We start from the raw sequence: 17,836 nt of genomic DNA, 5'->3' as shown, positions 1-17,836 counted from the left end.
ATGGCGACATTGCCGCTATTCTGCTTTTATTGCTCTTTTATAGGTATCAAGGGCGTAATACTGCCCTCATCAGGTCAGTCCAGTCCAACATAAAGTCTGGTACTTTGCAGAAAACTGCAATTTTGCCATGAGATTATTAGTGATATCCTGGAATAAAGAAAGAAGAAAATACTTTGATTTAAGTTTGATTTATTGTAAAACCCTTTAGTTTGATCCAGCATTAATCATTTTACAGAACAAAGAATAATCCCTTCATTGATTATAGTCACTCTAAAAATAATTATATAAAATCTTTTTAATAAACGAGGGTCTCCTGATTTCTCTGGTACGGTCCATGAAGTGGAAGTGAAATAACAATATACAAATACATTAATATAAATAAACTACATACATTTAGAGCCTGGAAAGACTCATCCTCAACCAGCTCCGCCCTATAGTTAGGCCACATCAGGATCTCCTTCAGTTTGTTACCAGCCCCACCTCGAGGCTGAGGACGCCATGATATAACTGCTCAATCGTGCCTACGCCCATCTGGGCCAGCTGGTGAGCACTGTGAGGGTCATGGTTTTTTTGGGGTTTTTTTTTTACTTTTTCAGTGCATTTAATACATCAGGTCAGTCCTGGGTGATAAGATAAGAGATAACATCAGATAAGATAACCTTTACGAGTCCCACATGTGGGAAATTTCTTTTGTTACAGCAGAAAGTTACACAGCAAAAATTAGAAAACACTGGAATAGGATAAGATGTTAAGAATAAGAATAAGAATAAGGTACTGTACACAATAGACTAGAATAAAATAAAATACTATATACAATAGAATAAAAATCTTGTAGTATTTATAGGAGATGTAAAACCACAGTCACAACAGGGGTTTACCACCACGACACGGACCCCAGCTCAGTGGTGCAGCCTCACCAATGAAGGTGCGGTCTGCCTCTCCCCACCGCAGGGAAAAGGGTAACACCACCTGGGTCTGGGTGCAGTTCCCCCCTCCAGGGGCAAGGGTACCTAGACCCGGTTCGTAGAGTATGCTTGGGGAGTGTGATCGTTTGTACAGCGTCTCTTTATGTCTGTCTCCACGTTGGTTGAGTGTGGAGTAAGTGCATATGAGAGCATGAGGGTGGGAATGGATGTTTGTGTCTGTGTGTGCCTGTATGTCTGTGTCTATATGTCAGGTTGGGTATCAGACGCCACCTCTCTGGGGACATCTTAGGCCCTCCAAGGTTTGGAGGCCTATCTCCCCCCACCCCCACTTCCCCTGCCAGTGGCGGACTCCCTCAGACATCGGTGCGTTGGTGGTTCTTTGTGTCCGGGGGTGGGCGGCCAGGTACACACCGGCTCACTCCTTGGCGGCCGCTTATCGGGGCCTGGAGCCTGGGGCTCGCTCGGGCCACTTCGGAGGTGGGGTGCCACCGGCCTCTCGGCCTGGGGCTCGGTCACTCAGGCACGGCTGGCTGCCGGCGGAGCTCACGGGCGCGTCACTGCAACTCCCCCTGGCTTCTGCTCCGCGCCACTGTCCCAGCTCTTACTGGGACAGTGGCGCGGCTGCCCCTCTGTGGGTCTTCCTTGGTCTCTTGTGTTCTGGGGGCCTCTGGATGTCTGGAGTTTTGATCTCCTCCATACCTGCTTCATGCCCTGGAGGACGGGGCTGTGGCCCCCCCACACCCTCTAGCAGATCATTACATGAAGGAACCTTTTAAAAACAAGCGCGTCCATGCTCACAGGTGTACACACGGGTGATCACACCCACAAACTACACCCTTTTTGGCTCCTACCTCAAAGCACACTGTGTTCTGTTGATCTTATGTGCTGCACAATAATGTTTAATATTTAGTATTTACTGTCATATTCCCATATATCATTGTGATGCTGTTTATTCTATTACACTTGTTCTCTTCTGCTTGTTTTCTTTTTTCTTTCTCAACAGGTGATCGATATATGCATTTTTCTTTTTCTTTTTTTCTTTTTTTTTTTGCTGCCCATTCTGTTGGTTTTTGTTTTTTGCCCTTCTCCCCCGTCCCTCTTCTCAGCTGTTTCTCTTCCCTCTGTCCCGTATTCAGCAAGTGAAAATAAAATAAACAATAAAAGGTGAATCAAATGGACCATTACGGCAAGGCTGGGATGGTCAATTTGGTAAAGTAAATCTGTGGGCATCTTTCTTTGCCTTTAGACAATAATTCTGATGGCAAAAGAGCCAAACAGGACAGGCAAAAAAAAAAAAAAAAAAAAAAAAAAAAAGCAATGAAGGTGCTGAACATGGTCCATTTAGACTCAATGTTCCCAGTCTCCCTCTGAATGGTGTCGAAGCTCTGCCAGAGGAGACAGTGACGATCTCAAGGACAGGGACTTTTGCTACGTGAATTACTAAATTCACTTGAGAAAAAATATAAGTAAGTTAGTATCAACTAGTGGTAGGACTGAGCTAAAGTGCTATCTGGGTCCATCCAGGTCACTCACCACCCCTGGTGGACACGGGTCAAACTTATATTAGACAATAGAAGGAATAAATAAAAATAAAGCATAAACAAATTTTCACAATTTTCAAATTGTGAGTGGGCAGAGAATTTCTACATGGGTTAAATACATAACAAGACCACCTATCTATACGTCAAACGAGATTAATTACACATGTCTAATTCACTATATTGCCACTGAGGTAAATGAAGTGCAGCCTGCATGGTGTAATAAAATGATAAACATTATGAATTAGTATAACACCTGTTAGTTACTTCTTTTCAGGACCGGCCTAGTTTGGTTCTGTGGAGAAAAGCACTTTTGGATTTGCTGCTAGTGATGGGATTTCCGGCTCTTTTTAGAGAACCGGCTCTTTCGACTCGGCTCACTAAAAAGAGCCGGCTCTTTCGGCTCCGAACCGGCTCTTCAGGTTGATTTGTTGCTTTAATTAATTATCAACAACAATATAAAAGTATGCACAAAAGGAAATAGTAATGTAAAAAACGTGGTTTTCTTTATGTATGTTTATATATAAATACTTATGGGGAACCCTAGAGACGAAACGCGTACAAACTCCAAAGCACTTAGAAATTCCAAAGCACATTTCTAGCGTTAACTGAACTTCTGATACAGAGCTACCTAGATCACTTAAATTACACTAATCGAATGCATATGTCTATTGTTTTTGTTTTTAAAAAACTATATATATATATCTATTTTTTCAAATAATTGAAAAAACAAACAAACTTCATTTACCTGTTACTACCACACACCCAATCCGATTGTTGGTACTTGCTGGCTTGTGTAGCCACTAGGTAACAAAAGCTCAACACGGCCCTTAGCATCCTGGAGCACTTCTGTTGTGTTTTGGAGTTTGTACGTGCTTTGTCTCTAGGGGCCACTGTAAATATTCTTTTATTTATTCACTCCACAAAAAATGAAATAAATAAATTATAAAATACAAAAACCAACTATTTACATTTCATACATTTCAACTTTTAACTACTTAAATTTTCAGCTTTTTCCTTTTAAACAAATTTAAAGTGAAACAACACAAAACACTGCAAACCACAACACAGTAAAATATAAACTAAAATATGGAAAAAAGGGTGAAAAAAAGAACGCCCAGATCTTTAATTAAGGGAAAGGTTGGCATTTAGAAATAATAATATCACACTCAACTGACTGCGTTTTATCTTCCCATTGCACTGATGGGTGGACAGTTCTTAGGTGCCTGTGCATGTTGTTTGTGGAGCCGGCTCTATATGATATCCTTTTCTTGTAGACTCTACACTCTGCCTTTGTTTTGACAAAAAGATTGAAATGGCTCCAGACTTTGCTTCTTTTCTTGGTGTCACTCATTTTCTTTACTGTACCTTTCTCTGTACCGGCTCGCATCGTTCACTTCAAAGATCCGGCTCTAGGAGCCATTTTGTTCGCGACCGACCCATCACTATTTGCTGCCTCAGTTGTGGTCTGGAACCTGTACGTCGGTAAGATTAGAGCTTCCAGTGACTGTGAAGACTGAACCTAACTCAGACAGTTAAGACGATTCTTGAATTTTGATTTAATCAAGATTTTGATGCAAATTGGTGTTACTGAAGCTCCGAGAGGGAGGGGTGTGTTATTTAATTAAATTGCATGCTGGTTTAAATTCATGTTTGGTACCTCCTAAGGAATTGTGGACTGCATTAAGTCCACTGTGATGACTAATTGGCTAACTTGATCTGAAAATACCATCGCAGATTTGTTTGAATCTTTTTTCATGTCACTGATGGTGGTATAAAAAAGGAAGACATGCTCTTAGCAGACAGGGGAGTTGTGTGTTCAGTGTTTGCTATTATGTGCTCCACTTTTGTTCTGAAACATCTTCAGAAGACATTGATGGAGTACGGTTGAGGACCTGGGCCCTATTTCAGGAAGCCGGTTTAGTGCAAACTCTGAGTAAGCATACCCTGAGTTAACGAAAACTCTGGGTTTTCAGTTTCACAAAGTGAGTTTAGATTAATCCTGAGTGAGTTACTATGATGACACACTCCGTGAAGCTAACCTGCCCCCTAGCAGGTTTACTTCTACTAACCCCGACTCTCTCCGCCTCTTTGTCGGAAACCTGACTGTAGGAAGTGTCAGACATGGCCTGCCCCTTCCTTGAAGAGCCAGTAGATGTTGAAGCCCAAATTCTCTGCAGAGCTCTCCGCCGGGAGAGAGTGATTGCGCGCATTTTATCATTTCCTGATGATTTTCTGTGTGAACGTTACAGTTTTTCAGCACAATCCATAATTTATTTGGATAACATCCTCAGGCCTAATATTGCTCATGTGACACATCGCGGACATCCTCTCAGTTCTGTACATATTTGTATTGCACTTCGGTTTTTTGCAAACGGGAGCTTTCTGTATAATATTGGTGACACTGAGCACGTTTCCAAGGCTACCGTCTGTCGGGCAGTCAGGAATGTTACAGTTGCACTGAAACGTCTCCTGTACTCGTCTGTGGTGTTCCCCGGTCATAGACCCACAAGATTTATCAAAGAGGGATTCCACAAAATTGCAGGTATCAGGATGAACGAAACTTAATTCATGATGTGGTGATATTTGAACTACTACTTAAATTTTACATTTATTCTCACGGTTCCCAGGCGTGATTGGCTGTATAGATGGCACTCACATTCCAATCATTGCTCCTTCAGTAAATGAAGGAGACTATGAACAGGAAGTCGTTCCACAGCATTAATGTACAGGTACATGGTTCCCTGTAGCATTTCAAACTAACAAATTATTTCATTATAGTAATGGATGCTAATTTGTGTTCTCTGCACTGTGAAGATCATATGTGATGCTGCCAACATTATCACAAATGTGGAAGCCAACTGCTCAGCCTCTGTGAGTGGTGGTGGTGGAGGACCCCCACCTGTTTTTCGGGCCTCCGCTTTTTTTCCTGTTGGCTATAACGGGTCACATTTGAGCATACAGAGTAAGCAAATATGTACTTGTAATGTGCTCAGATAATTTCAATAAGTGCTTACAGAAAGAAAATTAATGTAGCCTCTAACTGCAATTGATTTACATGGGACAAACAGACCAAGCACTATGGCTCATAATACAATTACACCTTACCTGTTTGGACTATATTTTTATATTTCATTTTTACTTGCTGCCAGGAACGTTTGGGGCCTGTTGGGTTGCACCTGCGCTCACATCACGTCACAAAATAAAATGTATAAAATAAAAAATAAAATAAAATATAATAAAATAACGTGTTAAATGGGTGGAAATCCCTAGATCAATGTTTAAATTAACACTCACGCATTGACTCTGTCGGCTATGTTTTGCCATGCATGCTCCCTTTCTTTCGCAGCTGAGGCTGTGTTACTTTTTTCCCGCAAAATTTGCACGTTATCGGCATATGCTGCCATCAGAATTTCGGCCTCAAGCGCTGTAAAATACATTGACCGCGCCTTCTTTCCCTCCGTCTCCATGGTGACTCGCTTAATCTGTGCTCCACTAATCAGGGCTTTATGTATCCTCGTGCGCGCGCTTAACTTGGGGTTAAAGCAACTCCGCGTTGATTGAACTACTTGTTATCAGCCTTTCTGAAACCGAATATTCTGAGTTGGACAGTTCGGGGTTACTCAACCCTGAGTATCGTTTTTCACTGAGTTTTCTAAACCGGCTTCCTGAAATAGGGCCCTGGAAAGTGAGGACGAGAATGCTTCACCAAAAGGCAGATCACACAAAGCCCTGTTTAACAGCTCATTTGGAAGTACTGTTAGTTTTTCCAAAGAGCAGCAGGATTGTGCAGTCGCATGTTTTAAAGGCTTTTCAGAATTTCTAAAGGCTGGAAAGATGTTGATTCAGGGTTTTGGAACACAATTTAAACCAAAACACAAAATTTACAGGAGATGTAAAGTTTGATGCCAACAGTTTTTATTGAACATACAAGATAAAATAAAATAAAAAAAGCTCTCTAGTATGTTTGACATAAGCACATGGAGGCCAAAAGCAAACAAAGATAAATAAAGATGAAGACTCCTGGGGAACTTCTGAGCTCCTTTATGGGAGATGAGTCACCAGCTCCTCCTCCTTTATTATATAATTATCAATATTTTATCTTTAAACTGAATTATCTACAATCTTAAACTGGATTTGTTTAATGTCAAAATGGAACACACTGTTAAAATGACACATTAGTCCATAAGTTATGTTATAAATATAAATAATAAATGAGCTTAAAATATGGATCACAGACAATTTGAGAACAGATCAACTTGTCAACATTGTCATTCCCTAAAATATTCCCTTTCCATCTGAAAAGCACTTGCCATAATGTCAATCCAACTACTACATGGGTAGTTTTTTTAAACTGATATTTCCAAGTGCGTTTTGGAGAAATAGTTATTTTTACATCAAGACACTAAAAATATCTCAAGCACTGTCGAGGCCATGCCAAAGAAAATGAAGAAACTTCAGCAAAGACAAAGCCTATAAACTATAAAACAATGATGTCAGAAAAAGGTGATAATGGTGCACACATTTTATGGTGGACAAGACAAAAAGTTTGTCTTGTCCATGTGTCAAAACAGAAACTGAGCTTCCGAAAGCCTTTTTAAATTTTCAGTTTTCAATGACCCAAACACTGTTTGTGTTCTACCACCACCATTTTCTAAGAATGAAACTTAGCATGTAGCATCTTTTCCTAATTGCATTTTCAACTGTACTGGAGAACTAAAATGTTTCACACAGGTGCTGAAACAGTGTGGTTTTTCACTTTTGTGAACTGGCATGTGTTATTTCAAGTTTCCCTTTACCTGAATCTTTTCTAGAGGTGCTACAAGAATGTGGCTTCTCACCTGTGTGAATTTGCATGTGTCTATTCATGTGCGACTTCCGGCTAAATCTTTTTCCACAGGTGCAACAACAATGTGGCTTCTCACCTGTGTGAATTTGCATGTGTCTAGTCAAGCTTGACTTCCAAAAAAAAAAAAAAAAAAAAAAAAACAAAAAAAAAAAACCCTTTTCCCACAGGTGCTACATAAATGTGCGGTGTCGGAATTTTGAACACTCGGGCCTGATACGATTTGCTCCCACTCATTTCTGTGCGAGTTACCACCCTTGACTTCATCCTGATCTGTGTCAGGAGATTTGTGAGAATGGAGCTGGTCACTGCTTGGTTCTGGTTCACTATGATCATTTTCTTTACGAGCAGGAAAAGTTTCAGTCTCCTGGCTTTAGAACAACCGTTTTTCTACTTCACTGGTACAGAGTTCCTCTTTAATCTGTGAAGGATCCTCCTGGTGTAGACTGGAGTTCTTCTCCTGGTTACAGACCTGCTGAGTTGTGAGCCCATCCTCGTCCTGTTGTGGAAATCTTAAATCTAAATCAAAAAACATACATTTGAGAAATTACAACCATTAGAAGGTCTCTACATGGTAAGCATATGGCTTAGACAGATCATCTACGATGAGAAAATAAAGACGATATATAATCAAACAAAAGCACAAAGTGGTATCTCTTAAATTTTGTTATCAAAGTGCACAAAACATTTAAAAATGTGCTTAAAATTATTCAAAAACTTTACAGGACACTCACTTCAGGATTTATTTATTGTTTAGATTAACCATTCATTGCCTTAAAGTTGGGGAGAATGGGAGGTAGAGCCTTCAGCTTTCAGGTCCCTCTTCTGTGGAAAAAGCTGCCAGTTTGGATTCGGAAAACAGACACTCTTTTTAAAAAAAGATTAGGCTTAAAAATTTCCTTTTTGATAAAGCATAAATTTATGGCTGGATCAGGTGGCCCTGATTAGGCTCATTGAGATTTAAACTGGGTGAGAGAGCCAATCTTTCTTATACCTGGGGGTATAGAGTTCCACAGCCTGGGAGCAGAACAGCTAAAAGCTCTGCTTCCCATCCTGGTGAGGCGGAAGGAAGGCACAGAAAGCTGGATAGAAGAAGAAGATCAAAGTGAGCGGACAGAAAAGGTAGTGGTTAACAGGTCAGAAAGGTAAGGAGGTGCGAGGTTATGAATGGCCTTGAAGATGAGCACAAGAAGTTTGAAAACTATCCAGAATTTCACAGGGAGCCAGTGAAGTTCCTGAAGAACAGGGGTGATGTGCTGGTAGGAGGCAGTTCTGGTGATAATGTGAGCAGCAGAGTTCTGAACCAGTTGAATCTTATGGAGGGATTTTTGGGGGAGACCATGCAAGAGAGAGTTGTAGTAGTCGGGAGGTAACAAGACTGGGCAAGAATGGATGTAGACTGGGTGACAAGAGAAGGACGAAATCTGTTAGTGTTGCGTAGATGGAAATAGGCAGAACAGGTGAGATTATTGATGTGAGATTTATAGGAAAGTGAACAGTCTAGGATGACACCAAGGGTCTTAACCTGAGGAGAAGGGAAAACTGGAGTTATCGATAGTGAGTCAGAAGTGGTTTGCCTTCAAAAGGTTGGATTTGGTGCCAATAAGGAGGATTTCAGTTTTATCCTTATTGAGCTTCAGAAGGAGTAATAAAGGTAATATTAAAACTAAGAAGCTGCTGCCATTGTTGGAAACTGGAATTGGCTGGGCCACGCTATGAATCCTGGGATAGGTTGGGCAGCGAAGGATACACCCGACCCATCCTTCAAATCTGGAAATGAAGGACACGTTTGTCGGCCGCATTTGGAGGGGTCTTTGAATTTGGACAGCCTTCGTCGAATCGCTGTAACGCAGTCAGCCTACAAATGCAGCTTCTGAAGGATTTGATTTCGTGGCTCAAGAGTTGGGAGTTCGCCTTGTAATCGGAAGGTTACCAGTTCGAGCCCCGGCTTGGACAGTCTCGGCCGTTGTGTCCTTAGGCGAGACACTTCACCCGTTGCACAGGTACAACGTTCTGGAATGGCCATCTCTGTCCCCAGACCTGAAAATTACTGAAAATCTTGGGTGCGAGTTAAAGAGAGCTGTCCATGCTCGGAAGCCATCAAACCTGAATGAACTAGAGATGTTTTATAAAGGGGAATGGTCCAAATTACCTTCAACCACAATCCAGACTCTCATTGGAACCTACAGGAAGCATTTAGAGGCTGTAATTTCTGCAAAAGGCAGATCCACAAAATGTTGATTTCATGTCCTTTTTTGTGGTGCCCAAATTTATGCACCTGCCTGATTTTGTTTAAACAACTATTGCACACTTTCTGTAAATCCAATAAACTTCATTTCACTTCTTAAATATCACTGTGTGTCTCCCATATGATATATTTAACTGACATTTTTTATTGTAACAACCAATGATTTATACAGGAATATAATGACTATTAACAAGGTTGCCCAAACTTTTGCATCCCACTGTATTTCCCTATATGAATAAAATAGAATTGAACTGAGTGAAGGAGGCCATGTTAGACAAACTGAAGAATCATTTATGCACAAATCATAGTGGGAGTTGTTTTTATTTTTTTATTTATTTATTAAATAGGATATGGGAGACTTTTCTTTAATAATGCCATATCACCTCACACAAGGAATGAGAGTTTCATGATTCTTAGTGCAATGGAACCCTGTTTGTATATTTTCTTAATTTTCTTCTCTCGTATGCTTTCATAAGGTCAGTACTGTTAGGGCAGTTAGCATTCTCTTAAAATCTGTTTGTAAGTCCTGCTCCATGTTTTACATAAACATGGAGCAGGACAAAGACAGCGCTCTGTATGTTATAGACATTCATCAACATCTTTTTGCAGCAAATACACTGTATCCAGTGGCCAGGGAAGATTAAAAAAAAAAAAAAAAAAGAAAAAAAAAGAAAAAAAAAAAAAAGGTAGTCAAGAACAAACCAGGAACCAATAGCAATACCAGTTCTGAAAGAAAGTGATGATGGATTGGCCACACAATCAGGAAATCCACCGATAACATCACTGCACAGGTCTTGTGCTGTGATGACATTACAGCACAATGTGATGGTTTGTTAAAAGCTTAGTTTCAAATCAATATTTTAAACTGATTGTTCAGTCCTAATGGGGATAATTATGTTAGTGTATGATAATTTTTTAAATCTACAACTGTTTATAACCTGCATAGTTCACATTTCTGTATATCTCATATTTCTGTATAGTTTTTTTATATTTATATCCTGTTCATAGCTTGTACTCACTACAGCCTGTACATACTTATAGATATAGCATATTCATAACATACTTCATACCGTGTACATTATAACATACCATAATAGACCCATTTCTGTAATATACTCACATATCTATATTATTCCCCGGGCGCCTGCTTAGTGGGCTGCCCACTGCTTCACTGAGTGAATGGGTCAAATGCAGAGAAAAACAAGTAATTTCCCCATGGGGATCAATAAAGTATCTATTATTATTATTATTATTATTATTATTATTATTATTATTATTATTATTATTATTGCTAATATCTATTTGTAATATATCTATATCATGGCTAAAGCACTTCTGGATGGATGCAAACTGCATTTTGTTGCCTTGTACCTGTGACATGTGCAATGACAAACTTGAATTCTATTCTATATGCGAGCAATATTCAAATATTCTCTCTCATGCAGTGAACAGCGGAGATTTCTGTCTACATGCAGAAAGTCATCATTTATGAGGCATACAGCTTGCCACTCCAACTTGGTCCTTGTGGCCAATAATCCAGTTTTCATCGTCTCAACATTTTTCTACATACTGTGTACAGTTCTGGACTAACATGACTTAAATCTGGTGGAATTTTTTGTTTTTTATTAAACAGAAGATTTGAAATCCAGGTTTTATTTTACTGTGCTAACAGAAAACATGTCTTCAGTGAGGCAGTATCCCAGGCGGTAATGCACACCATGTGTCTTTGTGTCGCCTCTGTCAGTGCGCCCCAGGGTGGCTGTGGTTACAATGTAGCTTGCCATCACCAGTGTGCGAATGTGTGTGTGAATGGGTGGATGACTGGATATGTAAAGCGCTTTGGGGTCCTTAGGGACTAGTAAAGCGCTATATAAATACAGGCCATTTACCATTTGTGACATTTTGATGAGTCCTATTCATTTCTATATTATGAAATCTGTATATGACACTTTTACATACCTATTCTGGTCCGCTTTACTCCAGGATTGCACAAATCCAGCCGTTCTCCGGTCCAGACATAAATGCTTTCAGCTTTCTGCTTCAGTTCAAGCTGCTCTCCTTCCCCAATGATGGAGATTTCCTCCTGTACCTCTTTAATCTCTGAAGGCTCTGTGTTCTGCTGGTCCAGATTGGAGCTCCTTTCCTGGTCACTGACCTGCTGATCATCCAGACCTTCGTGTTCAACAAAGGGACACAAGAAAATAGTGACGAATGTGATAATAATAAAGATCAAGAAGGATTAAAGGGGTCACCTATTGAGAATTTAGCTTATGGTTTCAAGGGCTCTTGCATTCTTGCAGATGCTGCCACAGAAACATTCACTCATAGTCATGTGTTCATTGGGTGATGTTGATAACCGTACAGAGTAATTTTTAGATGCGAGTGCCAGTGATCATCACACAATGTGAATAAACAAGCAAACGAACGAACAGTAGCATGATCTGAATATGATCATGAAAGCTTAAAGTACTTTAAGACGGCAGACTGGAAGTCTTTGTGTTTTGACCAACGCATTAAACCATATATTTTTAGATATAAGTTGTAACGGCCGCCATTTTCGTTCTGAGTATTTATTATATGGCGTGTTTTGGGGAAAAGCCTGTTCTTACACTTGAGTCTAAGGTTTATTTTGAGCACCTGACAGCTCTTTTTTGCTTCTCATCTATAAACTCTCTCCACAACCTTTCAAATGATTGGTGGTCAAACAGAAATGTCGTGTTCGAGTCTGTGGTGGAGACCGCTTTGCGGCATAATTTGCGTTTGAGTTTTCTAATCCGTGTAAGATTTATCATAACCAAACAATGTCCATCCTACAGGGGGAGCCCCTGGTTTAGGAATAACATCCTCAATTTGTTTTGGCTGGTCCTTCTGTTTGGAGCTACCAGGTTCTGCCTCATCTTGATTGATAGCCAGTAAAGAAACCAATGAAAAAATATTGCCTTAAATGTGTCTTGCGACACCACAAAACAAACAATAGTGTGTCATTCAAAACGATAGATGTTTTAATTTCATCATCAGATATATTTCGTCACATTGCACAACGTTAGCCTACTACAGGGGTTCCCAAAGTGGGGGGTGCAGAGCCATTGCAGGGGGAATGTTAAAAGAAAAGAAAAAGAAAAAAAAGAATGCTTGGACACTGCTAGAATAACGGACAGGTTTTTTTGACGGGGCTCCCACACAAACACATACCTATTATGGTCAGCTTTACTCCAGGATTCAACAACAAAACCAGCCGTTCTCCGGTCCAGACATAAATGTTTTCAGCTTCCTGCTTCAGTTCAAGCTGCTCTCCTTCCCCAATGATGGAGATTTCCTCCTGTACCTCTTTAATCTTTGAAGGCTCTGTGTTCTGCTGGTCCAGACTCGAGCTCCTTTCCTGGTCACTGACCTGCTGATCATCCAGACCTTCGTGTTCAACAAAGGGACACAAGAAAATAGTGACGAATGTGATGATAATATAGATCAAGAAGGATTAAAAGGGGTCACCTATTGAGAATTTAGCTTATGGTTTCAAGGGCTCTTGCATTCTTGCAGATGCTGCCACAGAAACATTCACTCATAGTCATGTGTTCATTGGGTGATGTTGATAACCGTACAGAGTCTAATTTTTAGATGCGAGTGCCAGTGATCATCACACAATGTGAATAAACAAGCAAACGAACGAACAGTAGCATGATCTGAATATGATCATGAAAGCTTAAAGTACTTTAAGACGGCAGACTGGAAGTCTTTGTGTTTTGACCAATGCATTAAACCATATATTTTTAGATATAAGTTGTAACAGCCGCCTGTTCTTACACTTGAGTCTAAGGTTTATTTTGAGCACCTGACAGCTCTTTTTTGCTTCTCATCTATAAACTCTCTCCACAACCTTTCAAATGATTGGTGGTCGAACAGAAATGTCGTGTTTGAGTCGGTGGTGGAGACCGCTTTGCGGCATAATTTGGATAGCAGAGTTTTCTGATCTGTGTAAGATTTATCATAACCAAACAATGTCCATCCTACAGGGGGAGCCCCTGGTTTAGGAATAACATCCTCAATTTGTTTTGGCTGGTCCTTCTGTTTGGAGCTACCAGGTTCTGCCTCATCTTGATTGATAGCCAGTGAAGATGAAACCAATGAAAATAAATAAATAAATTTTGCGACACCACAAAACAAACGAAGAAGAATGCTTGGACACTGCTAGAATAACGGACAGGTTTTTTTGACGGGGCTCCCACACAAACACAAAGCAGAGGTTGAAGCATCGCCAAATATGTTTCCAAACCAACTTCCTTCAAAGCCAAAGACTAGAAAATATGATGAAGCATAGCTTGCCTTTGGCTTCACCTGCACATGTGCCAAGGTAGGTATTGCGGCTCCTCCAACCTATGGCCGCGGCAGGCTAAACATGAGGACACAGATGACGCGCAACAATAAACGCATAAAATACACTTCTGTACCATTTGCTCCTTTTATTCCACATGCAACTGTCCAATATATAAATCAGCACATGGGATTAACTATTAAACAAATGCACAGACTGCACAAACCAATAACTGCAACTCTCCAATAACTGCACTAACTACTATGTCAAATTACAACCTGGTTCATGGCATCAATTAGTGCACAAATATACAAAAACCATTCAGTTCCAGTTAAAATACATCAAAATCATTCAAGCTGCGATCAACAGAAAGTTTTGCCTCATGCTCACCCTACCTTTCTGCTCATCAACATCAGGTGCTGTGAACAGGTGAGTGCAACCACATTTATCATCTACCACACCCATGAGACACGCCCCACACCCGTGCACCAATACAGTGAGTCCATTTAAACCAACCCACTTAGTCAAAAAAGGAACAACTCATATGGCTCCTACAGTAGGTACCCCCAACAGAATTTGTTTCCCCTGCATCGGGAGGATGCGCTAGGCTGTCCAAATCATGCACAAACAGTATCCCACAGTTGTTTATGTTTTTGAACCCACTTTTTGATAGCAATGTTGACTATTATTACACAGGGGAAAAGAAAAACTACACGTAAAATAATTACACCATGACACCTCCACCTTTCTAAATGGAGGGACAATAGCTGCTTGTGTATATGCAAGTGTGTAAAAACTGCAGATAGTAAGATTAACAGTATTTTGAATCTGCCATTGCAGAAATTAATCTCATGTAAACAATAACATGGCGCACAGCGTGATGTGAAAGGCACACATCTCTGACATTGTGCGATGAACTCCGTATTCGTCGACCACAGGTAAATGCAAAAACTGAGTTTTCTCCAACCTTTTTGGTGATTCGAAACGCTGTTTACGTGCAGACGAAAGGACCAAATGCATAGAAAAATACCCATGTTGGTGTGGACATAGCATAAAAGAGTTATTAGTTTTACTGCTACCTGTAATTTATTGCAGTTTACTTTTGTTTTATTATTTTCTATCAAAGGTTTAATGTGTGAAATAACTGCAATGGAGTTCGAAAACAAAATATTGGTGAGTGTGCTTGGTGGGAATATTTTTTCTATACGACATTACGGTGTTCTGACAAACCATCCTACTTTGGCAAAACGTCCTACTGCAAGTCCTACTGCACATTTCTGCTTTCACAGAGTAATTTCACCACAAATTTAAGTAGGTATGACGGTTTGCCACTTAACTTTGCCCATCAGAGTATACTTGTAGCTCATATTCATAAGCCCAGGATGGTTTCCCACTACATTTTACACATTAAAGTATGGTTGTAGGTCACAGTCACAAAGGTATCATGGTGTGGCACTTGATTTTACCAGTCAGAGTATGTTTCTAGCTCAGATTAACAAAGGTAAGACGATTTGCCACTTAATTTAGCTGTTAAAGTATGCTTGTAGGTCACATTCACAAAGGCAGGATGGTTTGGCACTGAATTTTATCAGTCAGAGTATTTTTCTAGCTGATTTTCACAAAGGTAAGACGGCTCGCAACTTTATTTCGTATTGTGCGCATGCGCAGAAACAATGGGTACGATGATTCGTCAGGTAGGATGGACTCTCAGAAAACCGGCTCAAAAGCCGCAACAGTAAAAAGGAGATGAATACCAGAGTGTTAGTGAGATAGAGGTTTTATCTCAAATTGGCATAGCAGGTTGGCTAAAATGGCTACCAAGGCAAAGACTAGTGAGCTTCCTGAAAGCCTGCCTCAGGTATGCTTTTATCAACACCAGACTAGGTGGGGCCAATTAGCACCAGCTGAACATACTGAGGAGATTAGGGGCTAAACAGGAGCGTAACAGGTGGCTAGTAGCCTTCAGAAATAGCAATAATTCACATGACAATAGTGCATTCATGTAGTTGTAAAAAGAATGGAAAATATATCAAGTAATCCAAACCAAAGTATTCAGAATACATTATTCACATTGAAATGTATTTTAAGTTACTCAAACTACATTTGGGCCATTTATTTGTAATCTGTAGTAAAAAACATTTTAAGAGTAACCTTCTCAACACTGCACAGATATAGCTGCATACACTTTACTGGGGTGTATTACTAGTTTAGATCAATGCATTTATGCAAAGCATTTAGATCATGCCCAAGTAAATCACACAATCCCGCAACCCCCCACGCCTCCACAAATTTACACACCTGTATTGTGTGACTTTATCCCGGGTCTGATATCCAGCGGTATTAGCTGACGGATCTCCTCCTCATACCGGACGATCGTTTTTTCAAACTCTGAGAAGATTTCTTCTGTAGCAGCATTTAATTTCTCCTTGATAAACTCTCTCAGATGCTGAACTGAAGACATTATTGCAACAACAACCGATACCGCCAAACCAACGTCTTCAAACTTAACTCGGGATCTCTCAATGGCACCATTGCCGCTATTCTTCTTTTATTGCTCTTTTATAGGTATCAAGGGCGTAATACTGCCCTCATCAGGTCAGTCCAGTCCAACATAAAGTCTGGTACTTTGCAGAAAACTGCAATTTTGCCATGAGATTATTAGTGATATCCTGGAATAAAGAAAGAAGAAAATACTTTGATTTAAGTTTGATTTATTGTAAAACCCTTTAGTTTGATCCAGCATTAATCATTTTACAGAACAAAGAATAATCCCTTCATTGATTATAGTCACTCTAAAAATAATTATATAAAATCTTTTTAATAAACGAGGGTCTCCTGATTTCTCTGGTACGGTCCATGAAGTGGAAGTGAAATAACAATATACAAATACATTAATATAAATAAACTACATACATTTAGAGCCTGGAAAGACTCATCCTCAACCAGCTCCGCCCTATAGTTAGGCCACATCAGGATCTCCTTCAGTTTGTTACCAGCCCCACCTCGAGGCTGAGGACGCCATGATATAACTGCTCAATCGTGCCTACGCCCATCTGGGCCAGCTGGTGAGCACTGTGAGGGTCATGTTTTTTTGGTTTTTTTTTTTTTTTACTTTTTCAGTGCATTTAATACATCAGGTCAGTCCTGGGTGATAAGATAAGAGATAACATCAGATAAGATAACCTTTACGAGTCCCACATGTGGGAAATTTCTTTTGTTACAGTAGAAAGTTACATAGCAAAAATTAGAAAACACTGGAATAGAATAAGAATAAGAATAAGGTACTGTACACAATAGACTAGAATAAAATAAAATACTATATACAATAGAATAAAAATCTTGTAGTATTTATAGGAGATGTAAAACCACAGTCACAACAGGGGTTTACCACCACGACACAGACCCCAGCTCAGTGGTGCAGCCTCAGCAATGAAGGTGCTGAACATGGTCCATTTAGACTCAATGTTCCCAGTCTCCCTCTGAATGGTGTCGAAGCTCTGCCAGAGGAGACAGTGACGATCTCAAGGACAGGGACTTTTGCTAGGTGAATTACTAAATTCACTTGAGAAAAAATATAAGTAAGTTAGTATCAACTAGTGGTAGGACTGAGCTAAAGTGCTATCTGGGTCCATCCAGGTCACTCACCACCCCTGGTGGACACGGGTCAAAGTTATATTAGACAATAGAAGGAATAAACAAAAATAAAGCATAAACAAATTTTCACAATTTTCAAATTGTGAGTGGGCAGAGAATTTCTACATGGGTTAAATACATAACAAGACCACCTATCTATACGTCAAACGAGATTAATTACACATGTCTAATTCACTATATTGCCACTGAGGTAAATGAAGTGCAGCCTGCATGGTGTAATAAAATAATAAACATTATGAATTAGTATAACACCTGTTAGTTACTTCTTTTCAGGACCGACCTAGTTTGGTTCTGTGGAGAAAAGCACTTTTGGAT

General features: G+C 40.0%; 1 protein-coding gene across 1 annotated transcript; it reads right to left on the bottom strand.

Moving 5' to 3' along the window:
- Window positions 1–7,683: 7,683 nt before the first annotated feature.
- On the bottom strand, window positions 7,684–16,408 carry LOC146687047 (uncharacterized). Its single transcript, XM_085439481.1, has 4 exons — window positions 16,166–16,408; window positions 12,751–12,966; window positions 11,518–11,730; window positions 7,684–7,829 (listed from the first exon to the last, which is right to left on the bottom strand). The coding sequence occupies exons 1-4, from the start codon at window positions 16,326–16,328 to the stop codon at window positions 7,684–7,686; spliced, it is 738 nt and encodes a 245-aa protein (XP_085295607.1). The 5' UTR covers window positions 16,329–16,408.
- Between the last annotated feature and the right edge of the window lie 1,428 nt (window positions 16,409–17,836).

The sequence above is a fragment of the Copadichromis virginalis genome, linkage group LG18 (assembly GCF_057382275.1).
Source record: "Copadichromis virginalis isolate Kocher_CV1m ecotype Utaka linkage group LG18, C_Virginalis_male_GT1.1, whole genome shotgun sequence".
NCBI lineage: Eukaryota > Metazoa > Chordata > Actinopteri > Cichliformes > Cichlidae > Copadichromis > Copadichromis virginalis.
Note: the sequence above shows the minus strand (reverse complement) of the source record. Positions and strands in the feature narration are given on the sequence as shown.